The sequence below is a fragment of the Heterodontus francisci genome, chromosome 19 (assembly GCF_036365525.1).
Source record: "Heterodontus francisci isolate sHetFra1 chromosome 19, sHetFra1.hap1, whole genome shotgun sequence".
NCBI lineage: Eukaryota > Metazoa > Chordata > Chondrichthyes > Heterodontiformes > Heterodontidae > Heterodontus > Heterodontus francisci.
Window position 1 is genome coordinate 57,041,182 of NC_090389.1, and position 21,219 is coordinate 57,062,400.

Sequence of the window (21,219 nt, forward strand, 5' to 3'; positions counted from 1 at the left end):
CAGTTATTGGTGCTTGCCCCAGACTCTCCGAACCATATCCCCAGCACCTTCAGGGAGTCTGATCTGACAGTGAAGGGGACAAAGGCCCATTTGGCCCAGTTCCCAAAGAACATGACCCCTCTTGCTGTGATTTACTTTGGCTCTTGAGACCACTTTGAACTGTTTGTAGATGCTCATCAATCTGCAAACTGACAGCAGATACAAGCAGAAGGCAGTGATGTCATCTGTGTACATGGAGGCTTTGACCTGAGTGTCTCCGCTGCCTGGGATTGTCACCACTCTGATGTCTGCATCCTCCCTGATGGACTCCGCAGAAGGTTCGATACATAAAGACCAAGACAGGGGAGAGAGGACATCCTTGTCTGACTGCAGATTTGATCAGAAAACGTTCCGATTGATTGAAACTCTGCTACTGCTGTTTATGTAGAGCATTTGGATCCAACTGAAGATGCCCTCCCCAAACTCCATTTTGGAGAGCACGTCCATCATGGAAGTGTGCAATATCCTGTCGAAGGCCTTCTCCTGGTCCATGCTGATGAGGTAGGTGTTTCCCCTCATGTCCCGTACATAGGCGATTTGTATTCCTGAGTAGTGCAAGGCTACCGGAGATCTTCCTGCCAGGTACAGTGCAGGTCTGATTGGGGTAAATCATCTTGTCTCCAGTTGTCTAGGCCCTAAGTTCTGGAATACTCTCTGCCTCTACCTTGCTTTCCTCCTTTTTAAGACATGCCTTAAAACCTACTTCTTTGACCAAGTTTTAGGTCATCTAACCTAATAACTCCTTGTGTCACATTTTGTTTTATATTGCTCCTGTGAAGTGTCTTTGGATTACGTTAAATATGAGTTGTTTATGTAAGATGTGCAATTTAGACTGGGAGTAGGAGTTTGCCTTTATTTGTCTGACTCAAGTAATTTAATCAGAGTACTCATTACTTGTGCCATAAAGATCTCGCCCACTGCTCCAAGTTTGACTCCTTTTGTATTAACTGAAAACTTTAAACATTTGTAAAACATTAACTCTGCATATTTGCTTCAACTTCAGAATAATTGAAAGAAAAAAGTCAGCTGATTATGTTAGCAACTTTATACTTGACACTGGGTTTATTGGATGTGATGTGCTCCTTTGTGAACAAATAGCTTCAGCTGATAAGCTATCAAGTGCCAGTGTCTGACTATCCTTTCTCGTCGATATGTATAAGTTTTAAAATGCACTTGGCCCTATAAATGCTAATTAAGTGTATCTCAAAAACTTTTTATCTGTTCGTTTTTCCATGGAAAAAAAATGATTTACTTTTTTTAAAAAAATATTTTCTAGCTCTAAAGAGCAGGGCAAGCCCTTGTCTCTCGCAACTAGTGGAAATGCAGTAACAAGCTCGGACAGGCAGCACAAGCAGAGGCGTTGACAGACGGCGAGTCCCGTAACATTACTGCCGTTTGATTCAGACACACGAACCATGTACGGAAGTTCCAGGGCAGTGGGCCACGTGGAAGGCAGCCCATCGCGGTCTCCCCGGCTTCCCCGATCCCCTCGCCTGGGACACCGGAGAACGAACAGCAGCGGAACAAGCGGGGCTGGCAAAACGCTATCCATGGAGAACATCCAGTCTCTGAACGCAGCCTATGCCACATCGGGACCCATGTATCTGAGTGACCATGAAGGGGTCGCCTCCACCAGCTTTCCCAAAGGAACCATGACCCTGGGCAGGGCCACTAATCGAGCAACCTACGGGGGGCGGGTTACAGCCATGGGCAGCAGTCCAAACATCGCCTCGGCAGGGCTTCCTCCCGGGGGAGATGCCTTGTCTTTCAGCGATCACCACCAGCACAGCGGCATGGTGACCCCGTCCTCTCATCACCACCACCACCACCACCACCAAGTGCCCTCCACTTTGAGGCAGGTCCGTGACAACACCATGGTGGATTTGCAAGCGCAGCTCAAGGATCTGCAGAGGGAGAACGAGATACTCCGGAAGGAACTGGAAATCAAAGACACCAAGCTGGGATCATCCATGAACAGCATCAAAACTTTCTGGAGCCCCGAACTGAAGAAGGAACGAGTGCTGAGGAAAGAGGAGGCGGCCAGGATGTCGGTGCTCAAAGAACAGATGAGAGTGTCCCATGAGGAAAGCCAGGTATACATTTTCTTTCATGATTTGATCTTTGTTTTCCTAAAGCAATCAATACTTTTAAATGTTTAAATCGTGGTTTGCACCAATTTTTGCAAAACATTGTTCGAGCAAGAAGGATAATCCACCTTGAAACAATTGACTGAGATGGACAGTAGCCAAGAGACTCTTGGATCCTCCGCTAAGTCACTAGTAACCCTTCTCACCATACCCCAGACCAGTGGCCATAGATGCTGTCATCTTTTACCCTGCCCATTCACCTGACTGCTCTATGCACTGCTTGAGTTCACACCCTTTACTGCCTCAGATTTGACTGCACTATACCTATGTTGCAACCTTTCACTGTCTGTAGTTGTCGAGACAGAGATAGGTAAAAACAGGAGAGCAAGAATTGGAAAGAAAAAAAGAGCAAAGTGAAAAAGCACAGGGCAGGTGGGGTAGCGGGGAAGATGAGAGATGGTGGCAGTAGCTGGAGAAAGGAACCAGGCGAGGGAAGGGACGATGATGTAAAGGAGGAGAGATGGAAGGGAGGGCGAGACAAAATGAGCACACAATTCACAATATTTTGCACTACAGCTTTAGTCTTTGCGTCCCTCCCTGTCCATTTCAGAGTCACCCTAGATGTATGAAAGCATAGCTTATTGCTTGTCCCCAAGCTGTTTATACTGTCCCACAACTGATTTGAAAACCAAGACATTTTTTCACTTCTGCAATATTGGTCTCCTTCCCGTGCTCCCCCATCACCACCTATTAAACCTTGATCCATACTCTTGTGATCTTACAGTAGGACATTTCTAATATTCACTTTGCTATCTTTCCTGTTTCGACTACTCAAATGATGCCTTCAAGAGCGCTGTACTGACCTGTATGAAAACATGTCCCCATACCCTCTGTCCATGTCAAACTCCACTAGCTTCCTCTGTTATCTAACATTGAGTTCATTCTCTTCTTCAGTTCCCTCCCCCTTACAGCTCTGTCTCTGTGTGCACTCTCTAGTCCTCTAGCACTGGCCTGTCTTTTTTTTATTCCCTGCTTCCTCCACTCCATTAGTGACTACTACTTCAACCACCTCCCCCTACCCTTGGAGATTTCTTGTTCAGCCTTGTGAAACCCCTGTACTCACTTTGTGCTTTTGTTCTCCCATAACCTCCTTCCTTTTGCCTCCTCCTAAATCCCCAGTGTCCACCTGCTTTTTAAGTGCTCTGCCATGCCTCTCTGCAGATAATAGTAGTACAAAAATCTAAGCTGTTTAACAAAGCATTATTTAAAACCAGTTATATCTTTAATTTTTTTCTAATTAGAATGATAAATTGCCAACAATATAAAGAGACTTTCAACATCCATCATTACTGTTTGGAGTTTTAAATGCATGACATGATGCCAACAAAAATCTTTCTTACATTCATTCCATCACCTTGTTTGTTTTAAAATGGCAATTGAGCCTATTGAAGCTCACATCTAACTAACCATTTGTTTTCATTCAATGGAATCTGTCTGTAATAACATCACCCTCCCCCAACTAACTTCAGGTGTTCTAATACAAGTTGAAGTCTGAAATTAATCTCATTATTATAAGGCCTAACCAGTGTGACTGTGTGAAAATTGAAAGCATGGTTCATCCTGAACAGGTACAGCAATGACTTTGATTTCCAAGCTTCTAACCTAATACCTAAAATTCAGAATTTTATGTTGATGTTATGTAACTTGTGTCAGCTACAATGGCTTGTTATGGTTTCTTTGACTTCATTGGCAGGTTTTATCATACTTAGTGGGGTGCTTCCCATTCATTGGCCATATTGAATCCTACAAGTTGCGAGCTGCAAGTCAACATCTACCATATCGTAGAAAATTTTGCCTTTATATTGCAGGCTCGGTCTTGGGAGAGGGATCAAAGTATACTACTGTTTTTGATTAACTTTTGACTAGTGCATCTTATCAGAGTTGATCCCAATACAAAGAGGTTGGGCAGACTGGCTATGATAAAGCACTGGCCAAACCTCTATGAAGTATCAACTTGCTGATGTCATGTGTGACAGTGTTTGGAGAGCTTTGCTGCCTAAACAATATGTTTAATGGAGTTTGGAAGACCCAGAAAAAACAAGGTTTTCCTGGCTGTTGGTCTTAAATATAACAAGAAAATCCTGGTGTGTTTTCTTAAATGTGCTGCTGGTTGTGCATTCAGAGCTAGCAGCACAAGAGCAATACAAAAATCATAATTTGATTTCAAGATGAACGGAAATTTGGTTGTAAAGATTGTGTAATTAATTTAGTAATCCTTTGCACAATAGTAGAGCTGAATTTCATTCAAATGTTGTTCACTGTTTGCACCCAAGTTGAACAATTAAATAACCACATTGAATCTGAAGATCAATGTGAGTGGGCATCGATAATGAAATTGTTCCTAATTTTGATTGCAAAGATAATTTTTCCCCCTCTGGATTTTTGAGGCAAATTTTTTTATGTAATTAAAAACCTGAAGAAATTTTTAAATATACTTATATTTGCACTTCGATTGTGACAGATATTGAGGAAAAATTCTAACAACTTTCACTAGTAATACAAAGCTGCTGAATCTTTATTTGTGGCATATATCCAACTGATTTAAAAATTCCCAAATTCACTTGAAACAAATGTCGTCATTTAATGGGTAATTTAAATTTAATTGCACAGTCATTTTACAGAATTATTTTAAACTTTTTTATTTAACAAATATCAAATGAAGAATTAGTGTAACATTGTGTTTTGGAACTACATGATTTGGCCAAAAATTTATCTGGTGCGTTAACATTTTAAACCGGTAGCACAAGTTTACCATACAGATAAAAAATACCCTATGAGATGACTGATGTGCCCTTTTTTTGCAGTGTTGTCGTAAGAACATAAGAAATAGGAGCAGGTATAGGCGATACAGCCCCCTGTCTCCTCCACCATTCAATAAGATTATGGCTGATTTTCTATGTTGACTCTACATTCCTGCCTATCTGCAAATCTCTCTATTCCCTTCATGCCCAATAATCTATCAATCTCAGTCTTGAATATACTGAATGACCGAGCAGTCACAGACCAATGGGGTAGCGAATTCCAAAGATTCAGAACCCTCTAAGTGAAGAAATTTCTCCTCATCTCAGTCCTAAATGGCTGATACCTTTTTCCTGAGACTATGATCATGAGGTAGAGACGCTTCAGCCAGGGCAAACAGCCTCTCACAACCTATCATGTTTAGCCCTCCATTAAGTATTTTTATAATCGTGTTCCGAGAACTCCATATTTGAACGCTAACATTTTAAAGTTTTTTTTAAAAAAGAATGTTAAAATTGAGATCATTACATTGAAGTATTAGAATCTTAGATACTTGTAGCACAGGAGGAGGTCATTTGGCCCATTGTGTATGTGCTGGTTCTTTGATAGAGCAGTTATGCTTAGTCCCACACTCAGTTCTTTCTGTAACCCTGTGCTCGTACCTTTTTATGCTACCCAAATCCCTTTTAAAATTATTTGTGGAATGAGCTTCCACCACCTTTTCCAATAGTGTTCCAGATTCCGACAACTGGGTAAAAAATGTTCTCTGCATCTCCCCTCTAGATAGTTTGCAAATTAGTTTAAATTTATGACCACTGGTTATTGACCCGCTCACCCAGAGGGAGTAGGTTTTCTCTATCCTATCAAAGCCTCCCATCATCTTGGAAAAATTCCGTTGGGTCATCTCTTAACCGTCTCTGTTCAAAAAAGAACAGTCCTCACTTTTCAACTTTGCCTCAGACCTGATGCCCCTCATTCTTGGTAAACCTCCTCTGTGCTCACTTTAAGGCCTTTGCATCTCTCTGTAGGTTCCCAGAATTGTTCACAATACTCAAGCTGAGGACTAACTGAAAATATGTATTTTAAAATTTCTATTTAATACAGTCTTGGCACTTTGTTATCTATTATAATGCTGTAGCACTTCTATACAATGTGTAATTATAATCATTTTACTGTTGCTTTATCAAAAATGTGAACAATATGTTACAAATAACTGGGATATGATTCATATTCTATTTGCTACTGATCATAATTTTCAGGATATTGCTTGTGAAGTTTGCAAGTTTAATGAATGTAAATAAATAATGACTCTAAATATATTCTCTGCACTGATATCCATGTACATTAGTTTGGACTTTTCCAAACAATTTTTTTAAAAGCTGAAACAGGCAAACAGCAGGTTTTATAAGTTGACTGCATCCCATATGAACTCAAATCTGTGTCTTTGGTTTCTGGTTTCCTTAACTAATTGTTGCCTATGTCTAACATTTAAGTCTATTTGAGGTAGTGGAATTTAAATAGGATTTTCACCACATTTTTATTTAATCTTTGGAAGACTGAAAATATTAGCTGTCCAGCCAGCTTCATACAAGTTTTAAAAAAAAAAATCAAATTTATTTACAGTTAAATAATTGAAGCAAAAATGTCAACTGTTCCTGTTTTTCAACAGTTTGTTTGCCTTTTTGCAAAGCCCATTTTTAAATGCTTGCTTTAAATACTGATCAACTTGTCCCATTTATTATATAAAATCTCAGCAGTAAAAACTGCCATTTGGAGCAATGTTTGGTGAATTTGGTCAATCAAAATAATGTATCATTGTGGATTTAACCATCAATTAGGTGATAGATAATTGGTGATTGGCAATTTGTGTGGGCAGTCATAAACAGATAATAAGCAATTGATGGATGCTACCAGGAGGAGGTGAGTGACCACTTCATTTAGGAGTTGGGAGAAGTTGGCAGGTGATTGGCGTAACACACTGTCAAGAGGAAAGTTGGTGTGGGTGAATGTGGAGGAAACTGACTGTGAGTGGGATGACCTCTGCAATAGGAGGAAAGACTTTCATTTATACAGTGCCTTTCATGACTTGCAGATGTTCCAAAGTGCTTACTAGCCAGAAAAATTAGTTTTGAAGTGTCGCTTATTGGAAACGCAGCAGCCAGTTTGTGCACAAGAAGGTCCCACAAACAGCAATGTAATGACAAAATCATTATTTTTAAGTAATGTTGGCTGAGGGATAAATATTGGCCAGGACATGGGTGAGAACTCTCCTGCTTTTCTTTGAAATAGACAATTTGAAAATCAGTCTCAGAGATGAAAGATAAAAACAAAATACTGCAGATGCTGGAAATCTCAAATAAAAACAGAAAATGCTGGAAATTTCTGCAGTTCTGGCAGTATCTGTGTAGAGAAATAGTGTTGACATTTCAGGTTGATGAACTTCATCAGAACTGGGAAAGTTAGAAAAATAAAAGGTTTTAAGCAAGTGAAAGGTGGGAGGGTGGTAAAAGAACAAAAGGGAAGGTCTGTGATAGGGTGGACGACAGGAGAGATTAAATGACAAAGGGCCTGGTGGTGCAAGGCCAAAGGGAGTGGTAATGGGACACGTAAAGAAACAAAAGATGTATCCAGTGGCGATGTGAATGGCAGAATGATTAACAGTTGTCATGTGAAAGCAAAAACAAGAGAAAAATTAGATCAAAACTGAAACCTGCAAAGAAAAAGGAAACAAACTGGGGCAGAGTTTACAGTCTGAAATTGTTGAACTCAATGTTGAGTCTGGAAGGCTATAGAATGTCTAATCGAGAGATGAGGTGCTATTCTGGAGCTTGCTTTGAGTTTCACTGGAACACTGCAGGAGTCCAAGGGCAGTCAAGTGCACAAGGTGGAGAATTAAAATGACAAGTGACTGGAAGCTTGCTGACTGAACTGATGTATTTGGCAAAGTGGTCACCTAATCTGCTTTTGGTCTCCCCAGTGACGAGCATTGAATACAGTATACAGGGATTGTATCTCCTGCACTTGCATGGATAGGTGCCATGGGAATGGGACGGGGTGTTGGGTGTGATTTGAGGAGTGGAGCAGGGTGTCAGAGGGAATGGTCTCTTCAGAATGCTGAAAGGGGAAGGAAAGATGTGTTTGGCGGAAATGGCAAGAGGATGATCCATTGAATACAAACGCTGGTAGGCTGCAAGGTGAGAACACAGGAAACCCTATCATGGTTCTGGAGGGCGGGGAAGGGGTGAGAGCTGTCTTTTGATAAAAGGTAGCAAAGGTATGTTTTATGCTGACATAACTTGTACACTGCAGAGAAATTAGACTGTAAACACCACTTCCTCTTCCCTCTAATATTTAAACATAATTTAAATGAGGCTTGATAGATAAGAACACTTTAAAACAAACAATTGTAAGATCTAAAAAGCAGTGCTGAGATTGAAAAAGTTTGAATCCCATGGAAAAGGTCTACGAATAAAATCTTAAAGGAGAAAATAGGCTATAAATTGGGGTATCTGAACAGATTACTGACATGTTGATTTTCTTCACAGCAGTAACAATAAATACCCCAGGAAAGACGGAAAGGGATAATTGTAAATGCGAACAAATTATCTCAGGAACTTACTTCTTAGAACACAGTTTACAGGATATTCAACACCACCTGTTGCATTTCAAACAGATGTGTTGGATTTTGATGACAATCGAGTAAATTTTAAACCATCTTAAACCTAGATCAACCCACAGTAGACAGATATTACATCCAAATGAAATGCAACATTTACTCTCAAACAATAATTTCCCCCTTTTCTGGCTGCTCATTCACTGACTGGGAAAATATCTAAGATGGTATTGAGAGGAAAACAGCACATGCACAAACATGATGCAGACTTCATTTTACTTTGAGATCCCTAAGTAGCAACCAAGGTAAACCGAAAACAGCTTCTCCCCCTGACTTGTAGACTTTCAAAAACGGTCATAAATTTATCTGGAGTGACTGATATTGGCATAAAAGTAAATGGAACTAAAGTTGGTGATTCATCCAATTAATGTGGCAAATTTGTAAACTGTTTGAATGTCCAAAGGACAGAGCCTACAAATCAATGTAGATAATTACCAATTCAGATTTGGTAGCCATACATGAATTGTATAAATATAGTTGTCACTTTACTGAAAGATGGAATGGATACTTAAATTAAGGAAATGTGGTTGCAATTGTAAGTGATCTTTAATGAAGACAAATGATTCCACATTGCAGTATTCACCCAACAGTAATGTCAATGATTGCTCACTACATATCATTATAATTAGCCAATAAACAATTTTGAATGTCAGACTTTAAAAATGAAAGTTTCCAGACCCTGGAACATACTTCAAATATATGGAAAATATGTTTGTACATTAGTGGCATAAGTTTATTGCTAACGATACTTAAACATCACACTGTTAAAATATAAAGAATCACCCAAATTTAAGCTGGTATAAAGACTGCTCTCAGAAAAGCAGCAGCGACCTACAAGTGATTTCTTTTGGCAAGTTCTGAATTTACATTGAAGGAGATAGCCTTCAAACTCTGGATACGAACCAACCTAAATTGCTGGGCTGAAAGTCATCTTTCTTTCTGTTGCCTGCAAGCGTCTGATATGAAACAAGTTTGGGCAATCTCAGTCTACTCCCTATTGCGTATGGATGGGCCTGTAACACACAACGCCCCTAGTTCAGCATTAAATCAGTAGCCTCACTTAAAGATCACAGAATATCTGGTCGGGGGCATGGGAAAATGTCACACTGGTGCAGTAGTAGATGGAGGTAGCTGTATTCTGCATCTAACTGTGCAATATTTGACCTGTATTTAACATGGATGCTGGGTGTTCAATATGGAAAGTGTTCCAATTCACCAGCACTGACATTCCTTGCATTGTAAATGTTGTAAAGCATATGTTTAGGAACAGACTATTGGTACCTTTTCCATAATTACATGCTTCAATTGGGGGGGGAAAAAGCTCAAGGACTAACTTGTTTCTCATTCTGGTTTTAGGATCTGTTCCCCAACTGACTCCATCCCTCTCCCTGGCAACTCTGAGGCTGACCCAGACTGTTCTCAAACTTGGTGTTATATTTGACCCAGATGAGCTTCCGAACACACATCCATGCCATCACGAAATCGCTTATTTCCACCTCAGTAATGTCATCCAATTCTGCCCCCCTCAGCTAATCTGCCAAAACCCTCATCCATGCCTTTGTTACCTCCAGAATTGACTATTCCAATGCATTCCAGGCTGGTCACCCACATTCTATCCTCCGTGAGCTTTGAGATCATCCAAAAATCTTCTCGTCCTAACTTGCACATTCACCAATCATCACTCTAGTTGCTGACCTACATTGGCTCCTAGTTAAGCAACCTCTCCATTTTAAAGTTCTCATTGTTTTCTTCAAATCCCTGGATGGCCTCACCTTCCCTCTCCTTATCTCTGTAATCTCTTCCAGCTCTACAACCCTGAGATATCTGTACACCTCCACTTTTGGTCTTTTGAGTATCTCTGATTTTAATCATTCCACCATTGATGGCTGTGCCGTCAGCTGCAAAGGCCCTAAGCTCTGAAATTCCCTCCCTAAACCTCTCCCCCTCTTTTTAAAGAGTGTCTTAATGGAGGAAACTTACCACTTCAATCAAGCTTTTGGCCATCTGCCGAATATCTCCTTATGTGACTCAGTGACACATTTTGTAGATAATTGAGTTTCAACTTTCCACTGTTGGTGCTTAATAGAAATTAGCTAATTTTCATTTGCATTCAATTGCCATTGTGAATTAATGGCAGGAATAAAATATTGATTTAAATCACCAATGAACCCAATAAGGTAAAAGGGCAGAACAGAATATAGTAGCCCAGTGAAGTCAGGACATTTTATGGAACATACTGCAACTAAACCACTTTTGAGGCATGCTTTAACTCCCCTGTTGTGTACAAGAGATGCATAGTCAATAGAAATCTTTTTAAATGTATAATATTGTTCTTGAACATTTGTATTCATAACGACGATATGCAGATTGGGTTTTAAAATGAACAAAGATTGAAATTAGTTACAAATTTTAAAGTACTTGCCAATTTGCCTCAGCATTGCTCACAGTAAGTTGGAGAAGACGGTCACTCTCATCTGTCTGACACTTTTGCATTGTTTGTCTCCATTTTTCTTTTCGGCTACTGTCTCTCAATTTCTCTTCCTTTAACACTAGGCTCTGTCTTGGTCTTCTGTCTTTTTCTACTTCGCTTTCAAAATGGGAGGTATAGCAGAGCATGGCATGTAGGAACCACCTGGAAGCTATATTAGGGTGAAGCTGCAGGAAAAAACGTAGCCCTCAGTGACAGTCTTCCCATCACAAGTACGTCCCCCTACCTCTTCACATCACCCCAATCCCTAATAATATATCTATTCCCCTTTGAACTATGTGCTTAAATTCTGTATTCTCCCCTTCTTCCATTGACATTTACTTGTCCTTCATCATCAATCTACACATGCCTCACATCCATGAGGCCTCTTCCCTTTCGCTCTTGCATTCCTCTCATTCTCCTCAAACCAACTTTGTTTGCTTTCAAAATCAACTTCCTGTTCTGTATATCATGTAAATTATGGTGCCTCTACTCCCATCATCTCCATAGATAAAAACCATCACCAACCACCTTTGTGAATCTGTCAATACCCACATCCCTCTACCAACCCATTACCTTCAGTATTTAGCTCTGGAAAAGACTGTCCCCAGTAACTTCCGACTGCACTTTTTAAGCTATCTGCTACCAAGCCTTTGGCTTTCATTCACCATAATGCCCAATAAATACCATGGATTCCAGCCCCACTGCAGAAACCTGAACATATATTCTAGGTTTATACTTTAGTGTAGTATTGAGGGAGTGTCTTTCACCATCTTTCCAATGAGATGTTAAGTCAAGGCCCCATCTTGCACACTCAGGTGAGCATAAAAGATTCCATGGCATTGTTTGAAGAGCATAGGAGTTGTTCCAGTGTCCTGGCCAATAGTTATCCCTCAAACAAAACCACTTAAATCATCTGCTTGTGGGGTGTTGTTGTATACAGATTTGCTGCTGCATTTTCCTCCATTACAACAGTGACTGCACTTCAAAGGTAGCCTACTTCATTCGTAGAAAAGATCTTTTGTGCCTTCTGGAAATCATGAAAGGTGCTATATAAAACGCAAGTCCTTTTACAAAGCTACATTCTGTGACCATATGCATATATAATATATAGAAATAACAAAAAATCTAGTTAGCTTAAGAATATAGACTTATTTCCTGAACAAATTTTATTAAAAATCATTACAATAACTCTAGAATGTGTCACAGTTCTAATGTATAATTCATTCACTATTGTGACAACTAGATACATATGATAGAAATTTAGTTATGCCTGTTTAAAAGAGGCTTTCAAAATTAAATTATTTCTGTACTGAACCTGTCAGAAAAATTCTAATGAGATTTATGCCCATTATTTAAATGCTTGCTGTTTGCTCCATTCACTTCATTCCAACTGACCTTGCTGACATTCATTCAGCCATCTTGTTAGACTACCTCTCTGCTAATAAAAACCACAGCTGCCTAATAATATACCAGTATTGATTTTGTGGGATCTGCCTATGACATCGTTATCCTGACAGAAAATGTCATTTCCAAGAACTGAAGAAGCTGTAGTAAATTAAATGGGAACATATAAAACTCAAATAGCAAGAGAAAACTGAATCTGAGAAACAGTGCAATGCATGCACATAAAGTATACATATTAATTTCCTGAAGAATGAACTCTGGCAACACATTCAGGTCATGTTGGCATCCTTCCATCTATGAGAGATGATGGACATAGGGTTATAGGAAATAGGAGCAGGAGTAGTCCATTTGGCCCATTGAGCTTGCTCCGCCATTCAAACAGATCATGGCTGATCATCTACCGCTATGCTAATTTTCCCCACTATCCCCACATCCCTTGATGTTGTTGTTATTCAGAAATCTATCTTTTTTTTTTCTGTCTTGAACATGCTCAATGATTGAGCTTCCAAAGTCCTTTGGACTAGAGAAGTCCACAGATACCCCACCCTCTGAGTAAAGAAATTCCTCCTCATCTCAGTCTTAAATGGCCTGCCCCTTATTCTGAGATTATGTCCCCTTGTTCTAGACTCACCAGCCAGAGGAAACATCCTATCCACATCCACCCTGTCACGCTCTGTATGAATTTCGTAAATTTCACCTCTCATTCTTCTAAACTCTAGAGAATATAGGCCCAGTTTTTGCAATCTCTCCTCATAAGACAGCCCCGCCATATCCAGGATCAGTCTGGTGAACCGCTGTTGCACTCCCACTCCCTCTCTGGCAAATATATTCGTCCTTCAGTAATGAGACAAAAACTGTACACAATACTCCAGGTGCAGTCACACCAAGGCTTTATACAATTGTAGCGATACATCTTTACTCCTGTACTCAAATTCCCTTGCAGTGCAGGCCAACATACCATTTGCCTTCTTAGTTGCTTGTTGTACTGCATACTAGCTTTTAGTGACTCATGAACAAGGACACGGAGGTCTCTTTGGACAGCAACACTTCCCAACCCCTCACCATTTAAGAAATACTCTGCCCTTGTTTTTTTTCTACCCAAGTGGATCACTTCACACTTACTCACTTTATATTCCATCTGCCATGTTTCTCTGCTTTCTGTCTGTTGACCAATTCCCAATCCCATGTGCTCTAATTTTTTTTTACTAGCCTCCTGTGTGGGACCTGATCAAAAGCCTTCTGAAAATCCAAACACACCACATTCACTGGTTCTCCTTTATCTGTGTTACAAGTAACATCCTCAAAGCTCAGGTTTGTCAAACATGATTTCCCTTTCACAAATTCATGCAGCAAATAATAGAGTTAGATGGGGTGTCTCCATATGGTGCATCTTTGCCTGTGGAGGCCAATCCTTGAGAGACAGGTTCTGCCACAAGTGCCCACATAAAGCTGCCAGGTGACGTTTTGGGTTGTTGCTTTAGGCGTTGGCGTCTGTTGCCAAATTGCTGTAGCCACTGGTCATGGTGTTACACATTAGCCCACAAGAGGTGAAATCATTTCCATCTTTCTTCAGCTATTGGCTCCCAGGTGCGATAGTCAATGTTTAGGGCCTCCATGTCACGCATCCTTGAAGTGGAGCTTTTGGCACCCCACTGGTTGTCTGGCTCTGGCCATCTTGCCGTACAGAAGGTCCTTGGGTATACGACTGTCTTCCGTCCTATGGACGTCCCCAATCCACTGAAGCTGTCTCTGTTTGATTAATGCTAACACACTCTGGAGCTTTGCCTTTGCAAAATCACAAATGCGGCAGTCATCGCACATTCGGGTATTGGATCAAAATCCACTCCTTTCATTCCTTATCCTCGTTTACCTGCTTCCTCTATTCCATCATCAATGGTCATTTGTTAAACCCATAGAGCTTCGGCTCTCTAAGTGCTCCAACCTGCCAAGTTGGTCTACTTGGAACAGCCGCCAGAAATGTTTTAACTATGCTTTCATCATATCCACCCCTCTTCTGTTTCCCATTCCTGTTTTCCGCAGTCTTTGTTTTGTTTGTCCTTCACTCAGACATGTTTATATTTTTAAAGAAAAGCAGGAAATGCGACAAATTCTTTTATCAAGGCTGCACCACCCTGTTTTCTCTCCAAAAGATAAGTAATTGGCCACCATCATGCTTCCCCATTTATCCCATCCTGTCTACACAAGCAGAATAGTAACACTCCATCCCCTACCTATATAAAAAGTCACTTCTCTCCCCAACCTACTCCCTCGTAGGATGTCAAGTCAAGTGCAGTGGCAGTCTGAGCACATTCACAGCATTTAAATGTGAACATTGCAAAACAGGGTTCCCAACCCTCCTAGAATGATGCGAACTTTCCCAGAACTGGGGGTTGGGATGGGGGGGGTGCAGGGGCGGGGGTGTACTTCCCACAGTCTGAGATCAGCTATTTAAATTTCCCACCGTAGTGTGGCCCCTAACCCCGCTCATTAACATTACCAGCTGCTGTTAAAGCTTCAGACTCACTGACATTGCCCAAGCACTACGACAGGGAGCTGCGACCTTGTGAAGTGCAGTTGGCAGGAGGCCGGAGAGTTGGGAATCGGAAGGCATTTGGGAAATCTCTGAACGAGTAAAGATTCTGAAATTACAGGAGGTCTGAAATAGGGAGCGGGGGGAAAGAGAATAATGCTGGATGATCAAGGGAGTGGGGATTGGGGGAAGGATTGAGACTGAGGAACAAACGCGAGCGTAAGAAATAACAGCTGGAGCAGGCCATTTGGCCCTTTGAGCCTACTCCACCATTCAACAAGATCATGGCTGATCTTCTACCTCTTCACCTTCCTTCAGTATCCCCATATCCTTGTGGACTTGATCCTAGGGTCTTGGAAGTGGCTGTGGCAATAGTAGTATTTGGTTGCAATTGCCCGAAATTCCCTAGATTCTGGAAAGGTCATATCAGGTTAGAAAATAGCGAATGTAACTCTTCTATTCAAGAAAGGAGAGACACAGGAAACTACAGGCCAGTTAGCCAACTTCTGTCATAGGAAGGCGGTTATAGCAGGATATGTAGAAAATCATAATAGGATCAGGCAGTATCAACATGGTTTTGTGAAAGGGAAATTGTGTTTGACTAATTTATTAGAGTTCTTTGAGGAAGTAACAAGCAATGTGGATAAAGGGGAACCTGTCGATGTGGTGTAGTTGGATTTCCAAAAGGCATTTGTTGAGGTGCCACATCAAGGGTTATTACTCAAAGTAACAGCCCATGGTATAGGGGTGACATATTCGCATGGATGAGGATTGGTTAGCTAACAGCAAACAGAGAGTAGGGATAAATGGACCATTTTTGGGTTGGCAAGCTTTAACCAGTGGAGTGCCACAGGGATCAGTGCTGGGCCCTCAACTATTTACAATCTATATCAATGTCTTGGATGAAGGGACCGAATGTATGGTAGCTAAATCTGCTGATGATACAAAGATAGGTAGCAGAGTGAGTTGTGAGGAGGACATGAGCGGCACAGTGGTGCAATGGTTAGCACCGCAGCCTCACAGCTCCAGTGACCTGGGTTCAATTCTGGGTACTGCCTGTACGGAGTTTGCAAATTCTCCCCGTGACCGCGTGGGTTTTCGCCTGGTGCTTCGGTTTCCTGCCACAGCCAAAGACTTGCAGGTCGATAGGTAAATTGGCTATTGTAAATTGCCCCGAGTGTAGATAGGTGGTAGGAGAATTGTGGGGATGTGGTAGGGAATATGGGATTAGTGTAGGATTAGTGTAAATGGGTGGTTGATGGTCGGCACAGACTCAGTGGGCCGAAGGGCCTGTTTCAGTGCTGTATCTCTTTGACTCTGAGTGTGCAAAGGGATTTAGATAGGTTGTGAGTCGGCAAAAAATTGGCAGATGGAAAATAATGTGGGGAAAAAGCGAACTTGTCCACTTTGGCAGGAAGAATAGAAAAGCAGTATGTTATTTAAATGTGGAGAGAGATTGCAGAACTCTGTGGTACAGAGGGATCCGGGTGTCCTGGTACATGAATCTTAAAGTTAGTATGCAGGTACAGCAAGTGATTAGGAAGGCAGTGGAATGTTGGTGTTTATTGCAAGGAGAATGTAATATCAAATTAAGGAAGTTGTGCTACAGTTGTATAAAGTGTTGGTGAGACCACATCTGGAGTACTGTGTACTGTTTTGGTCTCCTTACTTAAAAAAGGATATAATTGCAATAGAAGCAGTTCCGAGAAGGTTCATTTGACTGACATCTGGGATGAAAGGGTTATTTTATGAGGAAAGGTTGAACAGGTTGGGCCTGTATCCAGTGGAGTTTAGAAGAATAAGGGGTGATCTGATTGAAGCATATAATATCTTGAGGGGACTTGACAGGGTGGATGCTAAGAGGATGTTTCCCCTTATGAGAGAGACTAGAACCAGGGGGCACAGTTTAAAAATCAGGGGCCTCTCATGTAAGATGGAGATGAGGAGGAATTTTTTCTGAGGGTTGTTGGTCTGTGGAATTTTCTTTCCCGGAGAGCAGTGGAGGCAGCGACATTGAATTTTTTAAGGCTGAGTTAGACAGATTCTTGATTGACAAGGGAGTCAAAGAGTATAGAGGGTAGACAGGAAAGTAGAGTTGAGGCCACAATCAGATCAGCCATGATCTTATCAAATGTCGGAGTAGGCTTGAGGGCCAAATGGCTTGCTCCTGCTCCCAATTTGTATGTTTGTATATCCCTCGATTCCCATAGTACCCAAAAATCTAATGACTTCTGTTTTGAATGTAGTAAACGATTGAGCATCCACAGCTCTCTCTGGTAAGGAATTTCAAAAATTCACAGCTCTCCGGGTGAAGAAATTTATCATCTCTGTTCTAAATGGCTTAACCTGTTTATTGAGACTGAGGTCCCTTGTTCTAGGCTCCTCAATCAGGAGAAACATTTTCCCAGCAGCTTCCCCATCAAGCCCCTAAAAAGTTTTATATGTTTCAATGAAATCACCTCTCATTCTTCTAAATTTTAGGGAATATAGGCCAGTCTACTTAATCTCTCTTCCTAGGACAATCTTCTCGTCCCACGAATCAGTGTAGTGAATGAATAAATTCTTTAAAAAATTTAAGACCTGCAGCTTTGCTTGCTTTTCATGAACTGTATCCAGACCTTTACAGGACAAAGAAAACACTTGTCTTTTTTAGAAAATTATATTGCACAGAGATTGTGGCAAACATGAAACCTAATTCACCTTGTATCATTGTTTAGTTGTACAAATTGATTGTATGTATCCTAGATTTGTTTTTAAAAAATCACTTATTTAGAACAAAGTTAGATGTATGTTTGTATTATTCATTATACTACCCCAGTGAGTTTATTATTCAGACTCCCCTGGTATCTCAGCAAGACTAAGAAGGTCTTCTGTGGGAGAGAAATGGAAAGAGATAAGTAGGAATAATGTTATAGTTCTGGAGATTTTAGTCACCCACTCTTTGCTCAGAATAGGAAAGGAGTAAAGCGAGAAAGGGAATTCCTAAAATATATGCAGCATCTTTATATACCTGAGAGAGAAGAAACGTTGAGAAGTCTATTTACAGGTAATGAACTAGATCAGATAACCGAGTTAAATGTGGATGTGCTTCTCCAGAGTAGTGATCGCTGCTCAAATAGAAAGATACAAGTTTGTACAGAACACAAGGGCGCCAGATTGGAATAGGGAAGAATTTAGAAAGATAAATGAGCTAACTGAGATGAGGTGCAAAAAGAAATTAGCACATAGGACTGTAGATCAACAATGGGAATTATTTTTTAAAAAAAAGATTGCAAGGTTTGCAGGAGAGTGGCCAATGTCATGCTCATTTTCAGAAGGAACGGCAAAGTGAACCTGGATAATTAAAGTTCATCAGTGGCTGGGGAAATTTTGGAATCTTTAATTAAAGACAAAACTAGTATATATCTCGTTGGAGAACATAATTTGAAGCACCCAACACAGATTTCAGAAAGATGGTGCTTAACAAACTTGCCATAGCTAACAATTTGACAGGGAAGGCTTGATGGACAAAAATAATCAATTCTGATTTTCATGTTGCAATTCCTGCTGGAAGGAAAGGATCAGCATCAAAAGCTGCTGATAGTCATTAAAACTTGCCTGTGAATAATGGTAACTTGAACGAGTTATTGTCGCGTGACAGGCACCTGAGGAACATTTTTCCCATATTTTCCAACTGTGGCAATAGCATCATTTATATGAAAAAATTGCCAATTTATTTTCTCAGTAACTAAAAGCTCCAACGTCTGAAATTAGGGTTGAACCAAAATGAAAAAATCATATTTCACAAAATCAATTACATTATCCATTGAATGGTCTTGTCTTTTATTTACCTTCATTAGGTATTTTGGTAAAGATAAAAACAAGGACAGGACATATGATTTCAACCTGTGGACTGAATCACATTACACATAGCACTCTAGTTATTCTCTGCCTCTAACTTCACTTGACATTTGGTCTTCCACCACCTCCCCTGTGCACTGCTACATGAAACCACTTAGTTACATAATATTTTGTACCCAGTTTATCTCTTTTACATTTCAATATGATGCATTTTGTTACAGATTCAAAACTGTTCAAAAATTAGTTCAAATAACCATTTGACCTCTTCAATTAAGTGGCAAATTAAACAAGTTAATTTTTATTACTTTCCTCGCCAATATAAACTGCAACGTATTAAACAAATGACCTGAGCGCTCTTTTAAAAAAAAACCTACAAGAATGGCTCAACATTGTAAACTGAGTTTAGAGAAGAGGAGCAGAGTTACATCAGTTAACATACTTTATTCATCTCTGGGAGCAAAACCGAAAATGCTGGAAAGTTCAGGCAGCATCTGTGGAGAGAGAGAAACGAGTGACATTTCATGTTGATGACTTTTCATCCGAACTGGGAAAAGTTAGAAATGTAATAGGATTTAAACAAGTGAAAGAGGGGAAGGTGGGGAAAAAGAACAAAAGGGAAGGTCTGTAATAGGGTGGAAGATGGGAGAGATTAAATCACAAAAGGGTTGATGGTGCAAAGCCAAAGAGAGTGGTAATGGGACAAGTAAATAAACAGAAGATGTGTCCAGAGGAGGTGTGTATGGCAGAATCATGTATAGCTGCCATCTGAAAGCAAAAACAAAGGAAAAATTAGGCTAAAACTATAACCTGCAAAGAAAAAGCAAACAAAATGGGGACAAAGACTGTGGTCTGAAATTGTTGAACTCAAATGTTGAGTCCAGAAATTTGTCGAGTGCCTACTTAAAAAATGATGTTCCTCGAGCTTGCATTGAGTTTCATTGGAGCACTGCAGGAGGCTGAGAACAGAGATGTCAAAGTGGGATCAAGGTGGAGAATCAAAATGACCAGTGACTGGAAGCTTGGGGTCACATTTGCAGACTGAACTGAGTTTTTGGAAAAGCTGTATTAGTGATAGACTACATGAGTACAAATAATCAGATTAAGTGAGTGAGCAAAGCTGACAGATGGAGTTCAATGTGATCTAATTGAATGGCAGAATACGCTCAAGGGGCTGAATGGCCGACTCGCGTTCCTGTGTTTGGAGAGGACTTGGTTATTTTTATCCTGGATCCAATCTCTCTCTTGTCACACTGGAAAATTTGAATACTTTACTGACCAGATGCTTTGTGAAGAGGGATCACGATGGACAGTGCTTTCAATTTATAGTGGAGCAATCACTTTGTTTTTCCAAGCATCATTTTCTGTTACCAATAATTTTGAAAACATTGGCCCAGATCTTGCGTTAAAGAAAAAAGTGAGGCTAACCACGCTCATTGTTATTATGGAATAAATCGGACAACAGCTTGTGGCGCCAAATATGCAGTTAAATGCGGCAATCAGGAAGTTGCTGTCCAGGATGCTTTGTACTGACAGTATCTCTCTGAAGGGAAAAGAAAATTATTGGTGTTTATTTTACAAATGGCAGTTTTTTTTGTTCAAGGAATATGTTTGGAAAATTGGAAAAGCCAATAACCATGGAGGTGAAAGTGATTTTAGTTGCCAGTATATCCATAATTTATTTTATAAGCGCTGCCATAAATCTTGGTGAAATTGCTTTAATAAACAGTGGTTGATGAGTTTGGTCGGGATTTAATGAGATGATGGCCCACTCACTGGCTAGAAAGCCAGGGCAAGTCCACCTCTACAAGTCCTGGAAGCCACAACGCTATTTTGTGTGACTCGCAATTAATAAGCTGAGGTCGTGGCTTCTGGCCCTTTTGAGGCAGGATGTCCTGCCTTAAATAACTGCTGGCCAATCAGAGGGTCGGCAGCTCTTCAGTACCAGCAGTGCCACTGGGAACGGTGGCCACTGCTAGAATTGCAACAGTCCCCAGACCCAGCCAGCAATGGAGGCTGGAAAATAGTAAGTGAGGTTGGGGCTTGCTGGGACGAATCAGCCAGGCCCTGGGCGGGGTGGTGGTGGGGCTGGAGGGGATGGGGGATGATTATAAGAGCGGGGGCAGCCCGTGCCATCTGGGGGCCCTCTGTGGGGCTCAGGGTGCCCGATCAGGAGGGACAACTCCCCCAGTCCCCAAGAAGGCTGCCAGGTTTTACTGGGTGGCCTCCCCAGGTGGCGGTGCCCATCTGCCACTAGCAAAATACCAGTGGCAGTGGGAAGAGGGCCTTAAGTGGCTATCTAAGGGCCTCAATTGGCCTAGGGTGGGCCGGCCACCTACCACTTCCCCTGTCGCTGGTAAAATACTAGCGGAGGCGAGTG

General features: G+C 40.9%; 1 protein-coding gene across 5 annotated transcripts in view; it reads left to right on the forward strand.

Moving 5' to 3' along the window:
* The window catches only part of LOC137380089 (ERC protein 2), a 966,513-nt gene that overhangs the window by 45,145 nt on the left and 900,149 nt on the right, over positions 1-21,219 (forward strand). For all 5 annotated transcript variants that reach the window (XM_068051709.1, XM_068051708.1, XM_068051713.1 and 2 more), the window contains one exon: positions 1,316-2,132. In XM_068051709.1, coding sequence (XP_067907810.1) covers positions 1,455-2,132 — 678 coding nt within the window. In that variant the 5' untranslated portion in view covers positions 1,316-1,454. The remainder of the gene's footprint in view (positions 1-1,315; positions 2,133-21,219) is intronic.